Genomic DNA, 23,291 nt, shown 5'->3' with positions numbered 1-23,291 from the left:
GGCCTGGAGCAGAAGAAGCTCCTGACTGACCCCAAGAAGATGGTTTATGAAGAAGCTTTGGCCAGCCCCTCTAGGGAGTAGTCTACATCCATTAACACCGATATTGAAGACAGCAACAACATGAGCAATGTGGGAGACACTGCTCAGTGGGAGAAAAGGCAAAATCCACAGGATAGGAAGGGAGGAAAGTGCTGGACATTCAAAAGGAAGATGCCCCAGGATAGGGCAGCAGGGGTGAGGGAGGAGGAGTGCTCATAGCTGACTGGCTGGGAACACAGAAACTATGGTGAGGCACCTGAAACCTGCACATTTAACCATTGGGCAAACTAATGGCCCATCCCCTACTGTGCGCCAGCCCTGCACACGCAGTCCTAGCTCTCTGGAACACTCAGCCCGAGGAGAGACAGACAACAGACAAAGTTGTGCCACTCCAGGTCTTCCCTTTGCACAAGTCCAGGCAGCACCATATAACCTGAATATATAAAATATAACGTCATCATGGCAGCCTTGTAAACTCCAAGGGGATAAATGTTAGGGTGAGGAGTGGCTCTGGAGCCCCAGAGCAGGGGCAGATCCCCCTCCTGCTGTGTGCAGGAGGGACATGGGGCTGCTCCTGAAAGGTGTTCCTTGCGCTGGTCAGGACTGGCCCAGGTTTGGATGGAGCTGAGGCTCTGAGTGGAGGCCTGAGGAGGGAAAAAGAGACCAACACTCAGACAGCTGGCCCAGGGCACCCCAGCTGGCTGCATGGAGGCCTTTTCTAGCCTGCTGTGAGCTCTAAGCCTTGCTCTGGATCCTCCCTAAGGAAGCTCACACCAGGGCAGGAAAAAACCCACCCAGCCCAGGAAATGCCTTGCCCTCCAAGAGAAGCAACACGAGGGAGGGCCTGCCCAAGGCGCTCTCCTGGCAGATGCACCTTTGCCCATCTCATACCTGTCCTACCAAAAAACAACGATGTGAATTCACAAAAGCCCTCAGTGCCCTTTGCATAATTAACGTCAGTTACCAGTCGGGTCACCCTGAATATCCTTACTCTGCTGTCTCCTCAGATTCTCCCAGTTCCTCGGCTCCTAGAACCTATGTGTAAAGAACCCCTCACTTCTGGTCCTCTAAGTGGGGAGGGGATCAAAGGAAGGTAGGGGTGGGGAGAGTTTGTGGGTACCAATTTTTGTACCGTTAAGGAATCTTTCTGCCGGTTTTCTCTTGAGGAGCCTGGGCTTAGGAAGATGTAAACTACAAATCAAAGCACATTCAGGAAAGAGATAGGAAGGGAGGGAGAGAGGAAAGAGAGAGCAGTCCTTTTACTTTCAGCATCTCCTTGGGTCCAAGTAGGCACTGACCTTTATTATCCCTTTTAATCCTAATAACCATGAGGTAGGTATTGCAATGTCCATTTTACCAATGACCAAACTACTGAGACTCAGAGGTCATATGACACCAAGGGTGGATATAGAATGCCAACAGTACCCGGCTGATTCTAATGCCTGTGCTTTTCACTATAACAAGATCCTTCCAATTAAGTAACAATTCATTCATATTCCTATGTTTAAATTAATGAAGACATATATACCTGCCAATGAGCCTTCTGATTGGCATGAAATTAACAATGTAACCACACCGAATGGTCTCACACCTATCCCAAAACAAACAAAATCTGACTTTCACTTACCCTGTATCCTATCAAGGAAGATTGAAACATCCTTGATAGGAGGGTCCCCCAAAAAAAGTCCTGTGAAAGGTGATTAGGGCAACTGTGGTGAGCACAGCACAGTTCCTTATGGAGATTACAATTCAGTGGGGAGAGATATTTACTAAATGATCACACAAATAAATGTGACACATCTATGAAGGAAAGACATAAAGTGCCATGAGAGTGCCTGGGGGTTAGAGATAGCTTCCCCCTAAAAAGGCAATGAAGCTAAGATCTAAGGAAGCAGTAGGAGTTAACTAAGCAAAGAAGAAAAGGGGAGAACATTCTAGAAAATCTGGAGAGACCATCATGTGCAAAGGCCCTGTATGAGGAGGGAGTAGAGTATGTGTAAGGCACTGAAAGGCTTTGGTCTAACTAGATCCAGAAATCAAAGATGAGTTTGGTGTGAGGCCACGCCATGTAACATTTGAAATTTTTTATTTGAATTTTTGCATTAAAAGTAATGAGTAAGACCAGGGGCAGTGGCTCACACCTGTAATCTTAACACTTTGGGAGGTGGAGGCAGGAGGCTAACTCGAGCCCAGGAGTTTGAGAACAGCCTGGGCAACAAAGCAAGACCCCCATCTCTATAAAAAGTTTAAAAAATTTGCCAGGCATAGTGGCATGTGCCTGTGGTCTCAGCTACCTGGGAGGCTGAGGCAGGAGGATCACTTTAGCCGAGGAGGTTGAGGCTGCAATGAGCCATGCACTCCAGTCTGGGTGACAGAGCGAGACCCTCTCTCAAATAATAATAATGGTAAATCATTGAAGGGTTTTAAGCACAAGGACGACATGATCATATTTGCACTAAAAAATAGAAAGCAATAGCAACACTGGCGCCTGTGTGAAAGGGTAGATGTGGCGAGCCCAGTGAGGGGGGCTACTACAGAAAACCAGAGAGAATTAACTGTGACTTCACTAGGATGGTGGTGGTGGCGGAAAAGGAGAGAGGTACAGAGATGTGCGAGACGCGTAGGAGGTAAAATCGACGGGCTGTGGCAATAGGTGGAATAAGGAGGCGGAGAAAGAGCAGTCAAGATGTTTCCCATGTGTCTGGCTGGCATAACAAAGGAGTTGGTGAAGCCACTTGTAAGGCTGAAAACGTTAGATGAAGTTCGGTGGGAAAGATCATGGGATCAGTTCTAAATGTATGTTGTTAAGATGTATTCAAGATTTCCAATTAGAGGTGTTAAGTATACGGTTGCCTAGATAGCTCTGGAACTCACGGCAAGAATTCTGCGCTGAGATCTAAAATTGGGAGTCCTCAAGGAATGGGAGACAATCAATGCCAAGGGCATAAGAATAGGAATCAAGGGCTTAGGACTGAGTTCCAAAGATCTCTACTATTGAACGTTGAGGAATCTTGCCTGCAAAGGACGCAGCAAAGGAGCAGCAAAGAAATCGATAAGGAAGCTTGGTATGGAGAAATCCAGGGGAAGAAAGTGTTTGAGGCGGGTGGTCGACTGTGCCCAGTGCAGCCGAGAAAACAAGAAAGATCAGGGCTGCAGGAAGCCCTTTGGGTTTATCGACAGGAAGGTCATCAGTGACTTTTGGAGAATCCTTTCTGCTGAGTGATGAGGGGGAAAAACAGCCCAGAGCGGGTGAACTGTGAACAGAGCATGAGGTTACGGAGTCAGCAAGTACAGACGACTCTTCTGTGAAGTTTGCTATGAAAGAAGAGGACCTGGCTCCAAGGGGATGAAAGAGTCAAAGAGCATTTTCTTTTTCTTTTTTAAGATGGGAGAGACTTTCTGAAAAACTGAAATGAATATTTTGGGACAGCTTCCCACATTTCACCTACCCCTCAGACTTCCTGAGGCCCCAGTAGAACAAAATTAATTGATGGCAAACACTTAGACCTCCCAAACACCTAAAACCTCTGCACTCAATACTACCGGCTTGTTAAGGGAAAGGAATTTTCCTTTGATTTTCCCATACCCCAGTCCCCCCTTTCCTCTTCCAAATCTCATTAGGAAGTCAAATTAGGAAGCCTACATGCAGCCAAGTTTTGTTTTGCAGAAACAGCCCTGCCCCTCTTTGCTGAGCCTGCCTGATTGAGGTTAATGGGATTCCAGCCTCCCTCAGCCCAGTGGAAAGCCAGGGTGACCTACTTTGCAAGGTCCTGCCCGTTGAAACTGACTTGTTTTTCAATGATCTGCATCTTTATCCCCAGGACCACTTCATCCCCAGGACCACTTCTCAAAGGACAGCCATGAATGAGCAAATTAGCTGCTGATTTGTTTAGCTCAATAAATCAAGCTGTGGCTCTGACAGCCCAGGGTGCAGGTAGAGACAGGAAAGGCAAACTCTGAACAAAACCCACATCCTTCCCTAGTTCCTCTGGCGCCTAAGTAGAAAATGCCCAGATTTCCTACAAATCAATTCTGAATGTCCATCATTCGGTTCCTGCAATTGCATCTTGAATACTAAGAATCACTGGAACTTTTACAAATAACTTTTATTTCCTTTCTTATAATGAATCCTGCAAACCACTGTCATCACCTTAAATTATTTCCAGGCACTCTGCCAGATTAACATTGATTAGACAAAGGTCGTGTTTGTGAGGTCAGTGGAGTAGAGACATGGTCACCTTCTCCAGAAATCCAAAGCCACCTTCCCCCGGGAGGCCAGAGACATCTTTCTCTTAAATCAGGGCTGGAAGATCAGGGCTCTCCCTGCCTCCTGCAACACCTGCACAGGTCCATCGATGTCCTCGGGATGCTAAAGGAAGATGGGCCTTGGACAGAGGAGCAGGTGGTAGATCTAAGCGTCCAGATGGACCTGGAGTCCTAGATGCCTCCTGGTTACAAACACAGCGTTTTCCAACGCTACAGGAACCTCCCTCAAACCTTTCTCCACACACACACCCCTGCAGGACTTCAGCCTAGAGAATGACTTGGGCGCCCTCTCGTGGCCAGATTGAGTTTTTGCAACTCTGAAAATTCAGATTTTTGAAAACACAGGTTGAGAGACAGAACACAGCATGAGTGGTTTAGGAAACCCTCCTGAGTCTCATTGGTGTGGATCTGTAATTTAGGAGGGGATTGTAAGTCTCTGGAAGCAGTTTCAAAATCCTTTCTTACCTCTTTTCTTTTATGGTGTTTTGGAACATTTTGTTCAGAAAAGTTGAATGAGAAGGAAATCAACCTCTACCAAGCCCTGTTATGTGTCCCTCACAATGATAAGCAATTTTCTCACAATAAAACCTTGGGGCAGGATGATGATGCTCCCATTTGGCAGTGTAGTAACTGCCAAGAAAGGTGAGGTGGAGGCCCCCATCACATAGCTATGAAATAAACAGCTGATTCGAATCCAGCTCTGACTGTCACCAGTGCCCTGGGTTCTTCCCTCCACACCATACTGCCTCTCCAAATGTAGAAAGAGGAAACATTTCTCTGGGTCTTCATATCTAATGTGAATTGTCTGTTCATAACTTTATCTAGTGGGATCTTTTTCTACATATTTGGATTAGCTCTGTACATAGTATAGATATTAACACTTTGTCAGTCACACTCAGTGGAGACACTTTTTGCCAGCATGTCATTTTTCTCTCCAATTCAGTACTGCCGTTTTCATTTTACAGATGTTTTTCATTGATGGATCATTCCTTTCTTTTTTATTGCTTGTATTGTTTCAAAGTTGAAAAAATTAATATTTCTCTAACAGATCTGAAAGCTTTATTTTTTTCCGTGATCTGGTTATTTTCTATCTGACTCTGAGTCTGGTTTTTTTTTGGTTTTTTCTTGTGTGGTATACTAAATGTGAATCCAGTATTTTTTTTGCTACAGTTAACTTATCCCAACCCCACTTGTTGCACAATCTTTTCTTGACCCCTAATTTGAAAAGCCTGTTCTGTATAGTCCTTATATGTAGTTTCTGGGATCCCCTATCTGTGTTGCTGATTTATATTTCTATCTTATCTGAATATCACGCTATTTTGTCTATCATGCTTTATCATATACTCTGGGATATGGTACAGCTAGATCAACTCTCTTTGCTAGAGCACGGATACAAGTCTGAGTCCCAGATAGGAAGATGAAACCAGATTAACAAAATGTCATGTATTGGAAGACATGGCATATACAAAAGCATAAATACGAATTTTTATGACAGTTTGAACAAATTAAAGCACTTCAGTCCTATCTAGCATTTTCTAAGGAAAACTCATACAGATTCTTATTCATTTCATTTTTATTTTAGAATAAATACTTTGAAGTGATGTTTAATTAAATTTGAAGGTCAAAGGAAATACAAGAGCTCCATGTTCATTTCTTAGATTAATTCATTTGCTTCAACAAACATTTGAAGAGAGTCCACGGCGTGCCACGTTCCAAGCCGGACATTAGGATATAGCTATGAACAGGACAAAAATGGTTTTCACTCTTTCGGAACCTGATGGGGAGATATTAACAAGAAATTCCAAAGCAAGAGTGAGTTCAGCATGCTATGGGGAGGTAGAATAGGAGTTCTAAGCAATCTGGGGAGAGGTCAGGAAATACCTCCTCCAGGAAGTGTTACATAAACGGGGTCAGGGGGGGATTCTCCAGCTGCAGGGCATATCTGAAGATGCTAGAAAATTGTTCTCAGGCCCTTATAGATTCAAATTTACTCTGTCACCGTGTGATCAGCCCTGTGACCTCACGGTCAGGAATTGGCTGCCCCATGTTTCCCACATCTTGAAACATTTACCAGGGTCTAGAGGGTACCTCGCTTTGGCCACAGACTTGGATACAACAGATTGGGCCAAAATGCCTTTGCTGAGAATGATTTCCACAAGGCCTTGGTCCCAGATGGTTACACCCATTGGCTGAGCAGGTTTCAGGGCAGTATGTTAGGGTGGCAGTTGGTTTAGTTTCTACAGCTCTGGATTAGAACTGCTTTTGTCCCCTTAGATTGCCACTGTGAATAGAGTCACTCAGGGGTACAGGACATGAATGATTAATCTGGCCTCAAATCACATACTTAGGAAGACAGGAAGGCAGTAGATGGAGCGGTCAGTCTCTGTAACAATGGAAGAGGAAACCTGCCTCCCAGGGGACAGTGCTGTCTGCTCTGCAGTTACTAGAAGGCAGACAAGAACCCTGTCCTGTGAGTCCCTACATGAGGTAATGCCACACCTCCATAGACTGCAATCCTTGTGTGAACCAGGTCTTTAAAGAAGCTGTTGAAAGGCCGGGCGCGGTGGCTCAAGCCTGTAATCCCAGCATTCTGGGAGGCCGAGAAGGGCGGATCATGAGGTCAGGAGATCGAGACCATCCTGGCTAACAAGGTGAAACCCCATCTCTACTAAAAATACAAAAAATTAGCCGGGCATGGTGGCAGGCGCCTGTAGTCCCAGCTACTCGGGAGGCTGAGGCAGGAGAATGGCGTGAACCCGGGAGCTGGAGCTTGCAGTGAGCTGAGATCGTGTCACTGCCCTCCAGCCTGGGCCACAGAGCCAGACTCGGTCTCAAAAAAAAAAAAAAAAAAAAGCAGCTGTTGAAATCACTGACCTACATGCCAGAAAATGCACACGTGGGAAAAGGAAATTAAACGCCCCGATTGTGCCTAAGTAGCTGATGATGTCATTGCAATACTTTAGCAGTTTATAAAGGCTTCCTAATAAAGCATCTCATTTGATCCTGACAGCAACACTGCAGGTATATATTGCTAGATGAAGATACTGAGATTTGAAGAGGGTGAGCCACTTGCCCAAGATCTAAAGCTAGGAGGTGGAGGAGCTCAAGTCATCATATGCATATTTGTTCAGTCGGCCCACTGGACACCTAGGTCCTGGGATGCAGCTATAAAACACAGAGTTCCTTCAAGGAACTCCTGGTCTAAGTTGGGGAGAGGAAACAGTGAGGAAGTGATTGCATTCCTGGGGTCTGGCTATAGAGACCTGCACAGAATGTGGGAAATTCAGCGCTATGTACTTGCCTCAGCTGAAGGCAAGACCTGTGCAGAGTGTGGGAATCTGGCGCTGTATACTTGCCTCAGCCGAAGGCAGGCAGGAAGGCCGCTCGAAGAGGTGACATGATCTGAGGCTTGAAAGATGAGTGGACCCAGCATTCTCAAGCTTGAGGTATATTAAAATCTGGAGGGATTATTAAATTGCTGGGTCCTACCCCAAGTCTCTAATTCAGCAAATCTAGGGTGGGGCTCAAGAATCTGTATTTCCTTCAAGTTCCTAGAGGTTGCCGATGCTGCTGGTCCAAGGACCACACTTTTCCAATCACTGAAGAGCTTGCCCAATAGATGCAAGTACAAGTGGAACCCGCAGCTAACTTGCAGCTAGGCTTGCCTGTCAGGGCCCAGGGAGCTTCTTAGGTAGCATGTAGGGTGGGATGAGGGAGGGGGTGCATTGGAGGCAGCAAGAGGACCTTGTCAGTCGACAGATGCCAAAGCCAGGGCTCAGGCCAGGTTCTTCTCCACTCCTGTGCCAGAACCTAGACTGGCATCAGGCTAAAATGGAAAGTCCACTCAGGAAGTCTTTTCTTCCCACCTGTCCCCTTTCTGATCTCCATACGGCCCTATGGTGCTTCTCTCAGTAACACTAATGGTGATAAGAGTTCTAGGGCCAGGCACTGGGCTAAGTACTGTCTGCAACCTAGCTCATTTGAAATTCACAGGAACCCTTTGGAGTAGACATATGCGATCATCATTTTAAAGATTTGGACACTGAGACACAGAAAGGTTTGGTAATCTGCCCAAGGACACACAGCTGTAAGAGGTGATACCAGAGCCCGGGGGGCCCAGTTCCCCAGGCCCCAGTCGGGTCTGCAGTCATTGCTTTCTGGAACCAGGTGAGGGCAGCCAGAAGCAGCTGGTCCCAACAGAGGCACAGGGACTTCTAGACAGCTGAGGCAGAGCAGCTGCCAGCTGGACTGAACAGAACAGTTGGTCTCTGGCCAAGGATTCCCCATGATTAGCAGCCTGGGGGTGCAGAGTCAGGCCAAGCTGCCTTCAAGCCTCAGCCACCTCCTAGCTGTGTCTCTTAGTTCATTAACCACTTATTCACTTTCATGGCCTCTCTACGAGACAGGATAATAATTCTAACCCCACAGGATTGTGATGAGGGGAAAATGAAATAATATGGGACTGCCACCCACTGTGTGCCCTGTGAATGTGACTCCTTCCTGCCCAGCCACTCTGAGTGGTTGCTGCCATGTATCTCACATGGTCCCAGCCATTCCTGAGAATCTGAGTGACACAAAGAGATAGAGGTTGAACAGCAGCCTCCGATAGCTTAGACTCAGGATGTTACTCCCAGCAACCGGGGGTGTCGGCCAAAGGTCTCTGACTCTACAGCTGGTCCCTGCTTCCCAGCTGTGAGCCGATGGGTACAGTCTGGAGCTGGACAGTGCCTGCCTTCTGAGGGCAATGGAAACAGGAAGTTGGGGGAGATGACCCCTCTGATGGGAGGTTGAGTTGCAAGGATCACTTGAGCCCAGAAGTTTGAGGCGGCAGTGAGCCATGATCACACCACTGCACTCCAGCCTGGGTGACAGAGCAAGACTCTGTCTCTGAAAGGAAAAAAAAAAAAAACGAAAAGAAAAGAAATACTCGATAGGGTGGTAGTATATGGTCCTCTCCACGTTTCTTCAATGGATGGGCTCAGGACAGAGAAGGTTATAAACCCATCGTGGCCAAAGGCAGAGTTCAGTGGGAGACCACGAATCTGAATACTCTCTGTCCCTCTCATTCTTCATCCATAATCCAGGCAGATTTCCCTCAGAGTGAGGACCAACCCCCAGAACTCTAATATAATGGTCTCTGTATTTCATTTCCAGGAGAGCAGCACCTTCAGCTGAATTTTCTGTGGACAGAACTCGCCATTTAATGTCCTTCCTGACCATGATGGGCCCCAGTCCCGACTGGAACGTAGGCTTATCTGCAGAAGATCTGTGCACCAAGGAATGTGGCTGGGTCCAGAAGGTGGTGCAAGACCTGATTCCTTGGGATGCTGGCACTGACAGCGGGGTGACCTATGAGGTGTGTGTGTGCCTGGAGTGGTGAGTGGCAAACTTCCCTAGCACCTTCTCCTTGCCCAGCCCCATCCTGAGAGACACAGAGGAGATCTGACCCAGGCTCTGTCCTAGGTGAACTTTCAGTCTGGCTGGGGAGGCCGGCATGGTCTCATCATCACATGTGGTGTGATGTGGGCTCTGGGAAGTGTCTGTGCAGTGGCCAGGAGAGCATGGAGAGGGAAGTGCTAAAGAGCAGTTCCCAAGTGAGCAGGGGACAGCATTCCAAAACCACGATGGCAAGAGCAAAGGTTTCTGGACAGCTGGGCTAAGGAGTTTGCATTCTGTCCTGAATGTCGTATTTCTCTGATATGATCAATTGCATTGAAATCTGGAGCCATCAGAAAACCAATGGGAGAACAATCTAGAAGAACAGACATCTGCAAACTATGGTTTGGAAGACAAATCTGCCCTACCATGTGATTTGTCAATAAAGGTTTCAAAGCCAGCTACACTCCTCCAAGTACGTATTATCTGCGGCTATTTTCCCACTACCACGGCTGAGTTGAGTATTAGCAACAGACACAATATGGTTCACAAAGCCTAAAATATGTAGCATCTGACCCTCTACAGAAAAAAGTTTTCCAATGCCTGGTCTATTAGAAAGACTTTGGGATTCAGGCCAACCTGGCTCAGCCATTTCCTAGCTTGGATAGCCTCTCTGAAACTTGGCTGCTTCATCTGAGCATAATCCTACCATGTATATGGAAGAATTTTAAAATACAGTTCTAGAAATTTCCCAGCACAGTAATATGGCATGAACACAATTCCATAAACATAAATAGTAGTTACACTTGTCAAATTCCTATCAAGGACTTTGCTCTGATCCATGTAACAAATGGCTTTTGTGGGTTTTCCCAATTTTATTTCTTACTCTCTACCTCTGTATGTTTTCTTGCAGTCACCCAACAAGCCCACCATTCCCCAGGAGAAAATCCGGCCCCTGACCAGCCTGGACCATCCTCAGAGTCCTTTCTACGACCCAGAGGGTGGGTCCATCACTCAAGTAGCCAGAGTTGTCATCGAGAGAATCGCACGGAAGGTACGGGGTTAGAGCCCACTCTGGCATCGACCCTTCCCGGCAGGAGTGCCAGGGAGATTGCACACCTTTCTGCTCTAGAATCATGGAGTCCCTGGCAGAAAGCACCTCAGGATATGGAATTCCTGGGCCTCCCTGGGTTTCTAACACGCAAATTATTTCATAAGATGAAAATAAGCAGGCCAGGTGCGTTGGCTTATGCCTGTAATCCCAGCCCTTTGGGAGGCCGAGGTGGGCAGATTACCTGAGGTCAGGAATTCAAGACCAGCCTGGCCAACATGGTGAAACCACATCTCTACTAAAAATACAAAAATTGACTGGGCCTGGTGGCAGGCGCCTGTAATTCCAGCTACTCAGGAGGCTGAGGCAGGAGAATCGCTTGAACCCTGGAGGTGGAGGTTACAGTGAGCCGAGATTGTGCCATTGCACTCCAGCCTGGGTGACAAGAGCAAAACTCCATCTCAAAAAAAGAAAAAAAAAAAATGAGCAAAATGAACTCAGCAGTGAGGCCCAGTGCTCAAATGAACAATTTGATCTAGGCAAATTGGTTTCATTGTGAGTTCCGTAATTGATTACTAATGTCTCCCATGGGCCAGGAACTGGGGAGTGCTGGTACCCAAGTTATGTATTTATCATCCCTGGTTAGCCATTTCTGCTTTCTTGGCATTTCTTTCTCAGGCAGATTGTAAATGTTGGCCCAGAACTTTGCCATGGCATACGATTTGTATACAGAATGGGCATTAGATTTTAGTCCTCTTTCATCTTCACACTACACATTCCCTTCTTTCGCTATGTGAGCCCTCCAAGTAAAATTCCTTTTGCAGGGGGAACAATGCAATATTGTACCTGACAATGTCGATGATATTGTAGCTGACCTAGCTCCAGAGGAGAAAGATGAAGGTACGTTATTTTCTTTTGTTGCAGGTGGCAACATAAATTGACACAACCTTTTGAGAAAGCAATTTGCTAACCTGTTTTAAGAACCATAAACCATGTGCTTGGACTTGGTAATCCTATCTCTGAGGATTTCTCCTCAAGAAATAATCAAAAACAAGGCCAAGGTTAGGCATAAAGCATAAGGGAATTGGTGAAGATATGACATCAGCATATATACTCAACAACATCAGGCCTTTAAAACAATCATGTAAATCTTGTTTGAATGGGCTTCGCAGGATTCAGACTACTCTCTGCTTCGATTCTCAGGCCAGTCTATAAGACAGGTGTGGATACATTCACTTTCCCAGCAAGCAAAGAAAGGCCCAGATCTTACAGTCAGGAGGGAGCACAGAGTAATGGTTCAAGCTCAAGTTTTCTTATGGGATCTGGAGCCAGACAACCTGCACTCTCAGTAGACATGTGATCTTGGGCAAGAAGCTAACCTTTCTGTCTCAGTTTCCTTGACAGTCAAATGGGGATGATAAAAGAACCTGCTTCATGCACTTGTGAGAATTAAATGGGATTAAACATGTAAGGCTCTTAGAATGGTGCTAGTACATGATAAGTACTCAATGAATAGCGGCTGCTTTTATTCTTACCATGACAACTGTGTATGGGATCATTGGGAAGATGAAGCCATGGCATGAAAACAAGCCTTGAGCTTTTCAAAATGGCCTACAATGAGCCTGCATGTGTGTGGAAGCAATGCCAAGATGAGGGACTGAAAATGAGAAGAAGTTCATGTGTTGAGAGGAAGGGATAATAAGAATCATTCTGCTCATTTAGATATTTATTAGCAAGATGTTAAATTGTCATCTTTAAAGGGAAGTGAATGGCTGCTTCCATCCCAGGAGCACGCAGGCTCACCGAGGCCAGTCTGGCAGCATGGCTTTTGTTGTTCCCAGATGAGCCAGTATGGGGAGAGGGCCAGTGGCAGCTCCCATAGGCTCCCAGGGAAAACATGTCAAACACTCTTTCCAGATGACACCCCTGAAACCTGCATCTACTCCAACTGGTCCCCATGGTCCGCCTGCAGCTCCTCCACCTGCGACAAAGGCAAGAGGATGCGACAGCGCATGCTGAAGGCACAGCTGGACCTCAGCGTCCCCTGCCCCGACACCCAGGACTTCCAGCCCTGCATGGGCCCTGGCTGCAGTGACGAAGGTGAGGAGATAACCCAGACCAGCCAGGGGCTTGCAGGAGTTCAGGAAGGGAGGGTCTGCCCAGCTGTCAGACAGTGTCCCTGGTGAGGGCACAAGGACCCTGACAGTAGATGTCAATGGGGTCCATCTTGGGCAGACTCCTATCTGCAACAGTATCTTGAGGGCTCTGAACACAGAACCTCTCTTATGACATCAAAGGAATTCTTGAGATTGACTGACCACCCCCCCTTCTTTTACTGAAGAGCTAACAAACATAGATACATCTTATGACAAGTTACAGACAACACATAGCCTGCTTCTGGGACTTAACTCCAATCTCTTCTTAAGGAGTCTGTTAACAGATCAGCCCAGATTGAATCTAGATCCATTGCCCTAATTCTGTCATTTACGGCCCCTCATCTGTGTTCTACCTCAGTGTGAGTCAGAGCACTCTCACTTCTTTGTGTCAGGACCTTCGGGCTGATTGCAGAAATTCTCAGTCTCTCTATTTGCAACAGCGCAAAGGTCAGGCTTTAAGTATAATCTTGCAACACCTATATCATGATGGCTCAAGCTGCAAGATTGCACTAAGCTGATTGCTGTGCAAAGGTCGGCTATCTGCTTCCCAAGCCATGACCCCTTTCTCTGCCTGATAGATCTACGCTACTCATGCCCTGATCTTACAGATGCAATAAGGCAATGGGAAGGTATGTATAGGCTGGACTGGTATATGGCAGGGGAAAAAACCACTTCCAAGCTGAGGATAGAGAAAGCAAGCGTATCCCTTGCAGGTCATTAATTCCTTGGTTCTGCCTAGAGGGAGGCTCTTAAATACCTCTCCCAGCGCTGCACTTTCAGGGTGGTTTATTGCTAGCTCGTTTTGCCCACAATAAGCACTTTGAGGGGGAGTAAACCCTCCCATAGACAAGTCATTCCTACAAACAGGCGGGAGGAAAGCTGGGACTGGCCTGTCAACATTGAAGGCTCTCTTGGGGCTGGGACTGGGAAGCTGTCTAAGCTGAGGAGCTGAGGTCCTTAACCTCCCCCTCCACAGGGAAGGATTGTTCCTCATACAAATGGATTATGATTTATCTTAAATTATATGTGGATCAAATTATATCTTATCTTAGATATATGTGTGTGTTTACATTTTTTCAACACCCTCCTTTCCATACAAGCATCTTTCAAAAGTATTTTCATGAGATAAGGAGTAATTCTGAGTGTCCCATGCACCTGGAAAAGAGGCATTTCCTCTTAGAGAACTTTGCTGGTTTAAGGATTTAGACCTCTTAGGCATGCTGACATCCTCAACTGCCTAACTCTTGATTCCCACTGGGGGAAGTTCCCGCCGCGCGGCCTGGCGGGCGCCGCCGCCACTGCTGCAGCGTGCACTCGGTATGTTGCAGACGGCTCCACCTGCACCATGTCCGAGTGGATCACCTGGTCGCCCTGCAGCATCTCCTGCGGGACCGGCATGAGGTCCCGGGAGAGGTACGTGAAGCAGTTCCCAGAGGACGGCTCCGTGTGCACGCTGCCCACTGAGGAAACGGAGAAGTGCACAGTCAACGAGGAGTGCTGTGAGTGGGGGCCCCGGGCGGGCGGGCAAGCAGGTCGGGGAGGCAGCAGGTGCGACTCCAATGCTGCCGGCCTCCCCAGCTTCCAGCAGCTGCCTGATGACCGAGTGGGGCGAGTGGGACGAATGCAGCGCCACCTGCGGCATGGGCATGAAGAAGCGGCACCGCATGATCAAGATGAGCCCCGCAGATGGCTCCATGTGCAAGGCCGAGACGTCCCAGGCAGAGAAGTGCATGATGCCCGAGTGCCGTGAGTGGGAGCGGGGGTGGGCTTGGAGGAGGCCACCGGGGACAGGCGTGGAGGGCCATAGCATCCACTATTACCACCATGAAGGTCGGAGGTTGAGCAGGAGGAAAGCATGGCCCACGGTCCTTGCCGGGCACTGCTGGGAGCCAGATGAGAGCCATAGGTGTGTGGACATCAACCAGAACCAGAGAGAGTAACCTCCATTGGGGAACATTCTAAGCAATGCTGGGGTGGCAAACGGGAGGCCTCTGGATAGAATTCACCTGCAGCTGTGTTTTATAGGAGTGTCTTTCTTGCTGTGGTGGGGAGGAGGGGCAACACATTTAGGCGGGACATACACTACCCAGGTCCAGCCCACTCCTGTTGTACATTGGACTTGGTTGATCCCATAAAGCATGACCTCCCCTACTCTGTGCACAAATGCATATGGGCCCACCCACACATCAGTACACAGATGTATACAGGCACAAAAGTACATACACACTCTAGGGAATTCAGGACCACAATGTCCAAAAATGCAGCCCTGAGCCTCTTCTTTAGTGCCTGATTCTTAGTGAGTGTGGGATGTATCTGTCTCTGGGAAGACCCTACTAAATCTTCAGTGGCATTTCCAGTGGGGACTTATGTAGTCATATTGTAACCCTCATGTCATAACCAGCGGGGCGGGGCGGAGGAGGGGGTAGATGAAAGAGAGTGACAAGAAGAGCAGTAGGCTGCTGAGCCACCTCTTGCTCCATAGAATTCACTCTTATTTGAACCCATGGGCCAATTCCACTTTATTCCAGGGGCCAAAGCAGGGGACTGGGTGTGGGACATTGTGGGGCCAGGGAGATCAAAGAAAACAAAAGAACCTGTTCTCAGTGGCAAACCCGGTTCTTGATCTAGATACCATCCCATGCTTGCTGTCCCCATGGTCCGAGTGGAGTGACTGCAGCGTGACCTGCGGGAAGGGCATGCGAACCCGACAGCGGATGCTCAAGTCTCTGGCGGAACTTGGAGACTGCAATGAGGATCTGGAGCAGGTGGAGAAGTGCATGCTCCCTGAATGCCGTAAGTCCTGGAGCTCCCCAAAGCCTATCACTTCTATGTTCCTGAGTCCAGGGAGCCCTGAACCAGCCAGTGCTAATACTGCTAGATCCTAGAATAAAACGGTTTGCTGGGGAGGAGTTTGGGGTTTGGCTTTCAGTGTTTGCAGTTACTTAAAACACTGCAGTCAATTTCATTAGTAAAGTCAGAATCCCACTACCGTCTACATAACACCCAAAGTTCAAGTTGCTGTGAAGTGTAAATGAGAGACACATATGAAAAACAGCACAAGGCTCAATAAACCTTAGTTCTTTCCCTCCTTTCCCCCAACAATTATGGGCTTGCGTGACCCATGGATTTTCCAAGCTTTTTAATTCTATTCTTCTCCCTGTGACCATTTTATTTCCCCATGACCAGAAGCTGGACATTAAATCAATGACTCCTGCAGACTGGTAAGAAAACCAGCAAGAAAACAAGCCAAGTTCTCAAAAGCTCACCCCACCCCACTCCACTCCCAGTCCTGTTTTCCAAAATATCTGCGATCAGCTGTTTGTATTATATGGGACTAATCTCCAAGCCGAGCAAGCCAGTTTCCTTGGCTGGTCTTCCAAGAGCTGCTCTTTTGGGTGGTGAAAGGGCAGGCACACTGGCTGTGGCTCTGGTCCCCTCCAGCATGCACTTGTAGTCCTTCATCCTCCCTCCCCTAGCTAGTAACCTTCAGCCGATGACTCAGCACCTCTGTTCCTCAGTTTCCCCATCTGTAAAGTAGCAGGAAATACTTCCTAGGTTGCTCTGAGGATGAAACCAAGTAATTGGTCCAAAGTGTGAGCACTGGACATGGCAAGGATAGGCCTTAATCCCCACCCCACGCTCCAGTTCCTGGGCTGTTTTAGGAGACTCAGCCACAGGTGGAGGTAACTTGGACCATCCACTAGAGAAAGCCAGGGATTTTCAGTAACTAAGACTGGCCCATGGTTCAGGCCAGCTCACCAGAGTTAGGGCCCCATAGCCTTCTGACTGAGAGTACCTGACTTGAAAGTTTTATATCCAAAGGGTCCACTGAAGGAAGGAAGAAAACGGAAATTTATGAAGCACTTGCAGGGCTGGGAGCATCTCATTTAATCCTTACAACCTAATGAGAAAAATACCATGATCCCCATTTTGCAGATAAGAAAGCTGCCTGAGCTTCCACAGGGGGGATAAAAGAACTGAAACTTGAACAAAATGAGGACATCTAGGTCCACCCTGACTTTGGCCTTGCAAGGCCAACAGAGAGCTTGGAATAATTTGCCTCCCTGGGACACATCCTGACAGTCAAACTATGTGTTATTTTCCCTTCACATTTATGAGATGCTGGCTTAGTAAGAATTTACTGGATCTCGTACCGTGATAAACCGTGAAGCACCCCTTGCTCCTGACCCTCTTCTCTACTGAATGTCCCATTTCTGGCTCCTGTGTTTTTTGCATAGACCACCATAGATAGAACACAGGATGATGTTGGGAATGAAAAGCTGCCAGGCTGAGAACCAAAATGTCCCTGGTATTGGTCCACAAGGGTCAGCCACCTTTAGCTTATTGACTTGTTCTCTCCAAAGAGCAGCAGGGGGCTTGTTGGCCTTGCTCTGAAAAATATCACCAGTGAGTCTGGGACTGTGGGAGGCTATTCTGTACTTGAGGCTGATCTGACAATATTCTAGGAGTTCACAAAGCAGGGCAAGAGGCTCTGAACACATCTTGAAAGTCCTCCAAAGCCTTCTTGAGTCATAGAGGGAGCACAGAATGGTTGATGACCTGGCACCAATCCTGCCTCTGCTGCTTACCAACCACAGGGGCTGGATGAAGTCAGCCTGCCTCTTTGGAGCTTCAGTTTCTTCTGTAAAATGGCATGACACAGCACCTGCTTTGCATTCCTCATAGGCTTGTTGAGATGTTCAAAGGAGTGTGTGACCATATCTTGTTTCAGACATGTGATACACTCATGCCCATCTGTGTCTTGCCAGCCATTGACTGTGAGCTCACCGAGTGGTCCCAGTGGTCGGAATGTAACAAGTCATGTGGGAAAGGCCACGTGATTCGAACCCGGATGATCCAAATGGAGCCTCAGTTTGGAGGTGCACCCTGCCCAGAGACTGTGCAGCGAAAAAAGTGCCGCATCCGGAAATGCCTTCGAAATCCATCCATCCAGAAGCTACGCTGGAGGGAGGCCCGAGAGAGCCGGCGGAGTGAGCAGCTGAAGGAAGAGTCTGAAGGGGAGCAGTTCCCAGGTATGGCTCCCAAGTGTGGGCCTGGGCTGGTCTCCAGGACAGGCAGGGCTCTGCACTGGGCTAAGTCTTGGACCTGTTTAAAAAGAGTCGGGGAGAGTCTGCATTTTCTGGAGTCTTCAGACCACATTTTGATTCTTCAGATCCAAGTCTGTTCCCAAATATTGAGCAAACGTAATTTATAAAGGAGATTGGCGGTGGGAGGGTCCTTTATCAAAGAACATTTAGACAACCTAATTACCTGACAAAAGTAAATTTTCAAGCAAAGAATCTTTAGGAATTACACAGTTCCTTCTTTTTTACACACATATAAAACCAATGTGTCCAACTTTGCTCAAAGTCAGTTATGACTTAGCAACCCCATTCACTCCTTGCAAAGGGGGAAAATGATACAGATGTGTCAAAGGAATCTTGTTCGCCATTTAGGGAATGTTCCTGAGAATCTCCCAGAACACATCTTCCATTTTAAGGGTTTGGCTCAGACAAGGCAGCCATGGCCTGAGACTTTGATTTTCTTTGCAAGGCTAACCAGAAATTTAGCAGCAGTATCATGTCAGCCTTGAGTTTTATTTCCCCAAATAATATTGATCCAAGCTGCCAAATAACTAATAGAACAATGCACCAAGTGCTCAGGGAGCTGAGGAATGAGCATCTTACATTGACTGGAGTTCAGGTAGATGTTAAAGCAGGGAAAACTAGAGTGGGTCTTGAAAAGCCTGGAAGAGTTTGCCACTTAGAAAAGTGTATTCCAGGCTGGGTGCGGTGGCTCATTGCTGTAATCCCAGCACTTTGGGAGGCCAAGGTGGGCTGATCACCTGAGGTCAGAAGTTTGAGACCAGCCTGGCCAACATGGTGAAACCCCATCTCTACTAAAAATATAAAAATTAGCCGGGCATGGTGGCACACACCTGTAATCCCAGCTGCTTGGGAGGCTGAAGCAGGAGAATCGCTCGAACTGGGGAGGCAGAGGTTGCAGTGAGCCAAGAGCATGCCATTGCACTCCAGCCTGGGCAACAACAGTGAAACCCCATCTCAAAAAAAAAAAAAAAGTACATTCCAGGCCGCAAGAATAGTCATTACAAAGGCACAGAGATGCCAAAGACCATGATAGGTCCAAGTGATAAATGGGATGCAGATGAAGCACAAACGACAAGGCAGGCAGGAAACCAGGTTGGGAAGGTGGGGACCAGACCACAAAAGGCCAGTGGCCCACCAAGGATTTGGGACTTGACTCTGTAGGTGGTTTTAATCAAAAGGGTGACTGTATCAGACCTGTTTTGAGTGATCTGGAGGTAGCAAAAACACACACAGGGGCCAGATAGGTTTTATTTGTAACCCAAGAAAAAGATTGTACGTCCCCAAACTCCAACTTAACTTCACAGATTTCCAGGACTTTAAAAATCAGAAAACTTGATGTACACGTTAACCTTCACTTTTTTACATGGGCGTCTTCTTCAGCACTGAAGCCCCTGGTAGGCATTTTCTTTTTCTTTTAAAGTCCCATTCTTTTTTTTAAAGATGTTCCACCTCCACCTAGGATGATGAGAAACGGAAAAAGTATGAGGAGCTACTTGACCGTTCGGGATCCTTATGATTAGGGAGCTGTTTGCATATCAGTGTTTCTGTTCTACATGGTAGTTAGCCAATCAACAAACGTTCATTAAAGTCAACTATGTGCCAGGTACATAGTTGTACCATACATTCCTCCATGACTCTTAGCTGTCGTGTGGTTAGCAAATATCTCATGTGTAACCATAAATGTGATGGGTTCTATAAGAGAGGAATCTAGAGTGCTATGGAAGCAGTAATCAAAAAATCTAATTAATCTCTGGGGGTCAAGAAAGTTTTCTTGGAGAGCAGCATGTTTATGCTGAGTAGGAAGAACAAAAATTGTACTTCTCTATACTTAGCATTTGGGAGCCAAGTACTTGGGGAATAAGGCATAAGAGAAAGCAGTTTAGTGTTCCTTGCATGGCTGCTGCATAAGTCACCCCAAAACAATCTTTTTAAACAACCACTTAGCATGATTCTGTGGATCAGTGATGTGAACTGGGTCTACTGGATGGTTCTTCTTGGGTCTAGTTTGGACTCATTCATGTGGTTATTACTAGCTGGTGGCACAATTGGGCCAGACCAGCCTCACCTGCATATCTGGGGCCTCATGAGATGGCTGAGGCCTGTCTGCACATGGTCTCTCCAGTGGTCTAGCCAGGCTTGCTTACATGGTAGAAGCTTTTAGGCCTGTTTTTGCTCATGTCCCATTGGCCGTAGCAAATCATGTCATCAAGCCCAGATTCAAGAGGTGGAGAAACAGAGTCTGCCTTTTGATGAGAAGATTCGTGAAGCATTTGTGGCCATTTTTTGCAATCAGTCACATATGACCTAACTGTCCCTAATAAGGACTCTAACCAAATCATTACACACTTGAACAGAGGAGGAGACCAGACAACCACATTTCACAGTTCTACTAGAGTTTAGCATTCCTGTTCCGTCCCCAGTTTCTGTAGGCCTAACAAGGCATTCTCATGCTTTCAGGTTGTAGGATGCGCCCATGGACAGCCTGGTCAGAATGCACCAAACTGTGCGGAGGTGGAATTCAGGAACGTTACATGACCGTAAAGAAGAGATTCAAAAGCTCCCAGTTTACCAGCTGCAAAGACAAGAAGGAGATCAGAGCATGCAACGTTCATCCTTGTTAGCAAGGGTACGAGTTCCCCAGGGGTGCACTCTAGATTCCAGAATCACCAATGGCTGGATTATTTGCTTAAGACAATTTAAATTGTGTACACTAGTTTTCATTTTTGCAGTGTGGTTTGCCCAGTAGTCTTGTGGATGCCAGGGACATCCTTTCTGAATACTTCTTGATGGGTACAGGCTGAGTGGGGCACCCTCACCACCAGCCAGCCCTCTTCCTGCACGGGAGTAGTGTCAGCCACCTTGTACTAAACTGAAACATGTCCCCCTGGAGCTTCCACCTGGCCAGGCAGGACGGAGACCTTGACCTCCTCCACATGGAGAGGCAACCATGTCCGGAAGTGACTCTATGCCTGAGTCCCAGGGTACGGCAGGTAGGAAACATTCTCAATCAGATGAAGAGAGCAGATTCCCCTCATTCTCATCTTTGGCCTGTTCACTGAAACCATTGTTTGCCCATCTCTTCTTAGTGGAACTTGAGGTCTCTGTTCAAGTCTCCTCAGTCATCAATAGTTCCTGAGGAAAACAGAGCCGGTAGACTTCAAGAGGAGAATTGATGTTGGGTGGCTTTTATTCTTCCACTGAGAAATTCGGAATACATTTATCTTACCCCTGATACTGGCTCCTGATGCCCCCCACAAAAAAATAAATTATGGCTGCTTTATTTAAATGTAAGGTAACTAGTTTTTACACCTGAGATAAAGAATAAGTTTAGAGTGTATTTTTCCCTTGCTTTTAGGGTTTGGGAGGAGTATGCACAATTCTTCTAGGAAGCCAACCTTCTGAACTTTTAGGTACTAAATCCTTACTGGAACCAAGACCAAGGAAGCAAAATTGGTCTCTTTAGCAGTCCCATGCCTGAATTTTAAAATCTTCCTATACACATCTAGACTTTCAAGTTTGCAAATCAGTTTTTAGCAAGAAAACATTTTTATTATACAAGCATTTTGCTAAGTCTGCCCAAAGCCCCCCGCAAGGCATTCCTTCAACAAAATACAATCTCTCTCTGTACTTTAAAGTTATTTTAGTCATGAAATTTTGTATGTAGAGAGAAAAGGTTATCAAGACAGAAAATAAATCTAAGGGAAAGGAATATTATAAGATTAAGCTGAGCAAGCAATTCTGGTGGAAAGCCAAATCTGTCAGTGCTCCACACCAGGGCTGTGGTCCTCCCAAACATGCATAGGAATGGCCACAGGTTTACACTGCCTTCCCAGCAATTATAGGCACACCAGATTCAGGGAGACTGACCACTGAGGGATAGTGTAAAAGGACATTTTCTCAGTTGGGTCCATCAGCAGTTTTTCCTCCTGCATTTATTGTTGAAAACTATTGTTTCATTTCTTTTATAGGCCTTATTACTGCTTAATCCAAATGTGTGCCATTGGTGAGACACATACAATGCTCTGAATACACTAAGAATTTGTATTAAACACATCAGGATATTTCCAAATACAACATATGTTCTTTAACACAAGAGAGACTGTTCCATAAAAATTCACTGGGTCTTTCATGTCTTTAAGCTAAGTAAGTGTTCAGAAGGTTCTTTATATTGTCCTCCTCCATTTTCAATAAAAGATGATAGATAGGGCTTTTGCTCCCTTGTTCTTGGAGGGACCATTATTACATCTCGGAACTACTTGTCTCCAACATGTTTTAAATCCTTAAATGAATTGCCTTCTCCCCAAAAAAGCATAAAGAAACGCAAGATTTAATTTTCTACTCGGGGGGAAAAAAGTCCTCATATAGAAGTGCCCACTTTTGCAATGTTTTTCTAAGCTATCTAAATAACTCTCAACCCATGATACAGTTCCTTAAAATGGTGATTCCTAATCTAAGGACAAGCCACCCAGTGTCTCATGTTCTTATTTGATCCCAGTTGGGTACGTGTAAAATCCTGATTTGGGAGACTTAAAACCAGGTTAATGGTTAAGAATGGGTAACATGACTCTTATTGCATTGTTATTTTTTGTTTGCAATGGGGAATTTATAAGAAGCATCAAGTCTCTTTCTTACCAAAGTCTTGTTAGGTGGTTTATAGTTCTTCTGGCTAACAAATCATTTTGGAAATAAAGACTTTTTACTACAAAAATGAAATCTGTTTGGACTTCCACTTGAGATAGTAAAGACAGTATTAGACACCCAGTAAAAACTGCCATATAAAGAAGTTGTAATTGTTTGTTGTGTATATATTTTTTTCAATGCCAAACCAGCTGTGATCCAATTTACATCCACATTTTAGGTTCAACAGCAAGAAGTTCAGAGCCAGACATTGGGTCACTCACTGACCCAAAATGCACCTTGCCAGTGCATTTTATTTGAAGGGAATCTGCTGTAGCAAATGGGAATAAACCTGGGCTTCTATAGACCCAGAACTGAAAAAAATAAACATTTGTGCTGTTTTTAATTTGAACTTTGCGTATTGAACACATTTTAGGGATACTCAAAGTCTATGTACTCCCTCCAGGAAGTAAGGGTACATTATACATTCTCACATGACTATAGCTCTCCAGAAATAGGTCAAGTGCATGGCTAAAATGTACTATGGCTTGAGTTTATTCCCACAAAAACTCATGTTTGAAATTTGATGCCCAAGGTGGCTGCGTTGGGAGGTGGGCCTAGTGGGAAGGGTTTGGGTCATGCAGGCATCTCCCTCATGAATGGCTTGGTACCACTATA

General features: G+C 46.4%; 1 protein-coding gene across 2 annotated transcripts in view; it reads left to right on the top strand.

Annotated features, from left to right (window-relative positions):
* SPON1 (spondin 1) overlaps positions 1 to 22,997 on the top strand; it is a 307,051-nt gene extending 284,054 nt beyond the window's left edge. The window contains exons 8-17 of one of the 2 annotated variants that reach the window (XM_025357569.1): positions 9,460 to 9,661; positions 10,595 to 10,735; positions 11,557 to 11,632; positions 12,650 to 12,832; positions 14,217 to 14,387; positions 14,467 to 14,634; positions 15,517 to 15,681; positions 17,658 to 17,921; positions 20,454 to 22,037; positions 22,466 to 22,997. In XM_025357569.1, coding sequence (XP_025213354.1) covers positions 9,460 to 9,661; positions 10,595 to 10,735; positions 11,557 to 11,632; positions 12,650 to 12,832; positions 14,217 to 14,387; positions 14,467 to 14,634; positions 15,517 to 15,681; positions 17,658 to 17,921; positions 20,454 to 20,617 — 1,534 coding nt within the window. In that variant the 3' untranslated portion in view covers positions 20,618 to 22,037; positions 22,466 to 22,997. Of the gene's footprint in view, positions 1 to 9,459; positions 9,662 to 10,594; positions 10,736 to 11,556; positions 11,633 to 12,649; positions 12,833 to 14,216; positions 14,388 to 14,466; positions 14,635 to 15,516; positions 15,682 to 17,657; positions 17,922 to 20,453 lie in introns of both variants that reach the window. The other variant, XM_025357568.1, reaches the window with a different exon arrangement.
* Positions 22,998 to 23,291: the final 294 nt, after the last annotated feature.

This window comes from Theropithecus gelada, chromosome 14 (assembly GCF_003255815.1).
Source record: "Theropithecus gelada isolate Dixy chromosome 14, Tgel_1.0, whole genome shotgun sequence".
NCBI classification, from domain to species: Eukaryota; Metazoa; Chordata; class Mammalia; order Primates; family Cercopithecidae; genus Theropithecus; species Theropithecus gelada.
The sequence above is the reverse complement of the archived record's forward strand: the minus strand, read 5'-3'. Positions and strand labels throughout refer to the sequence as shown.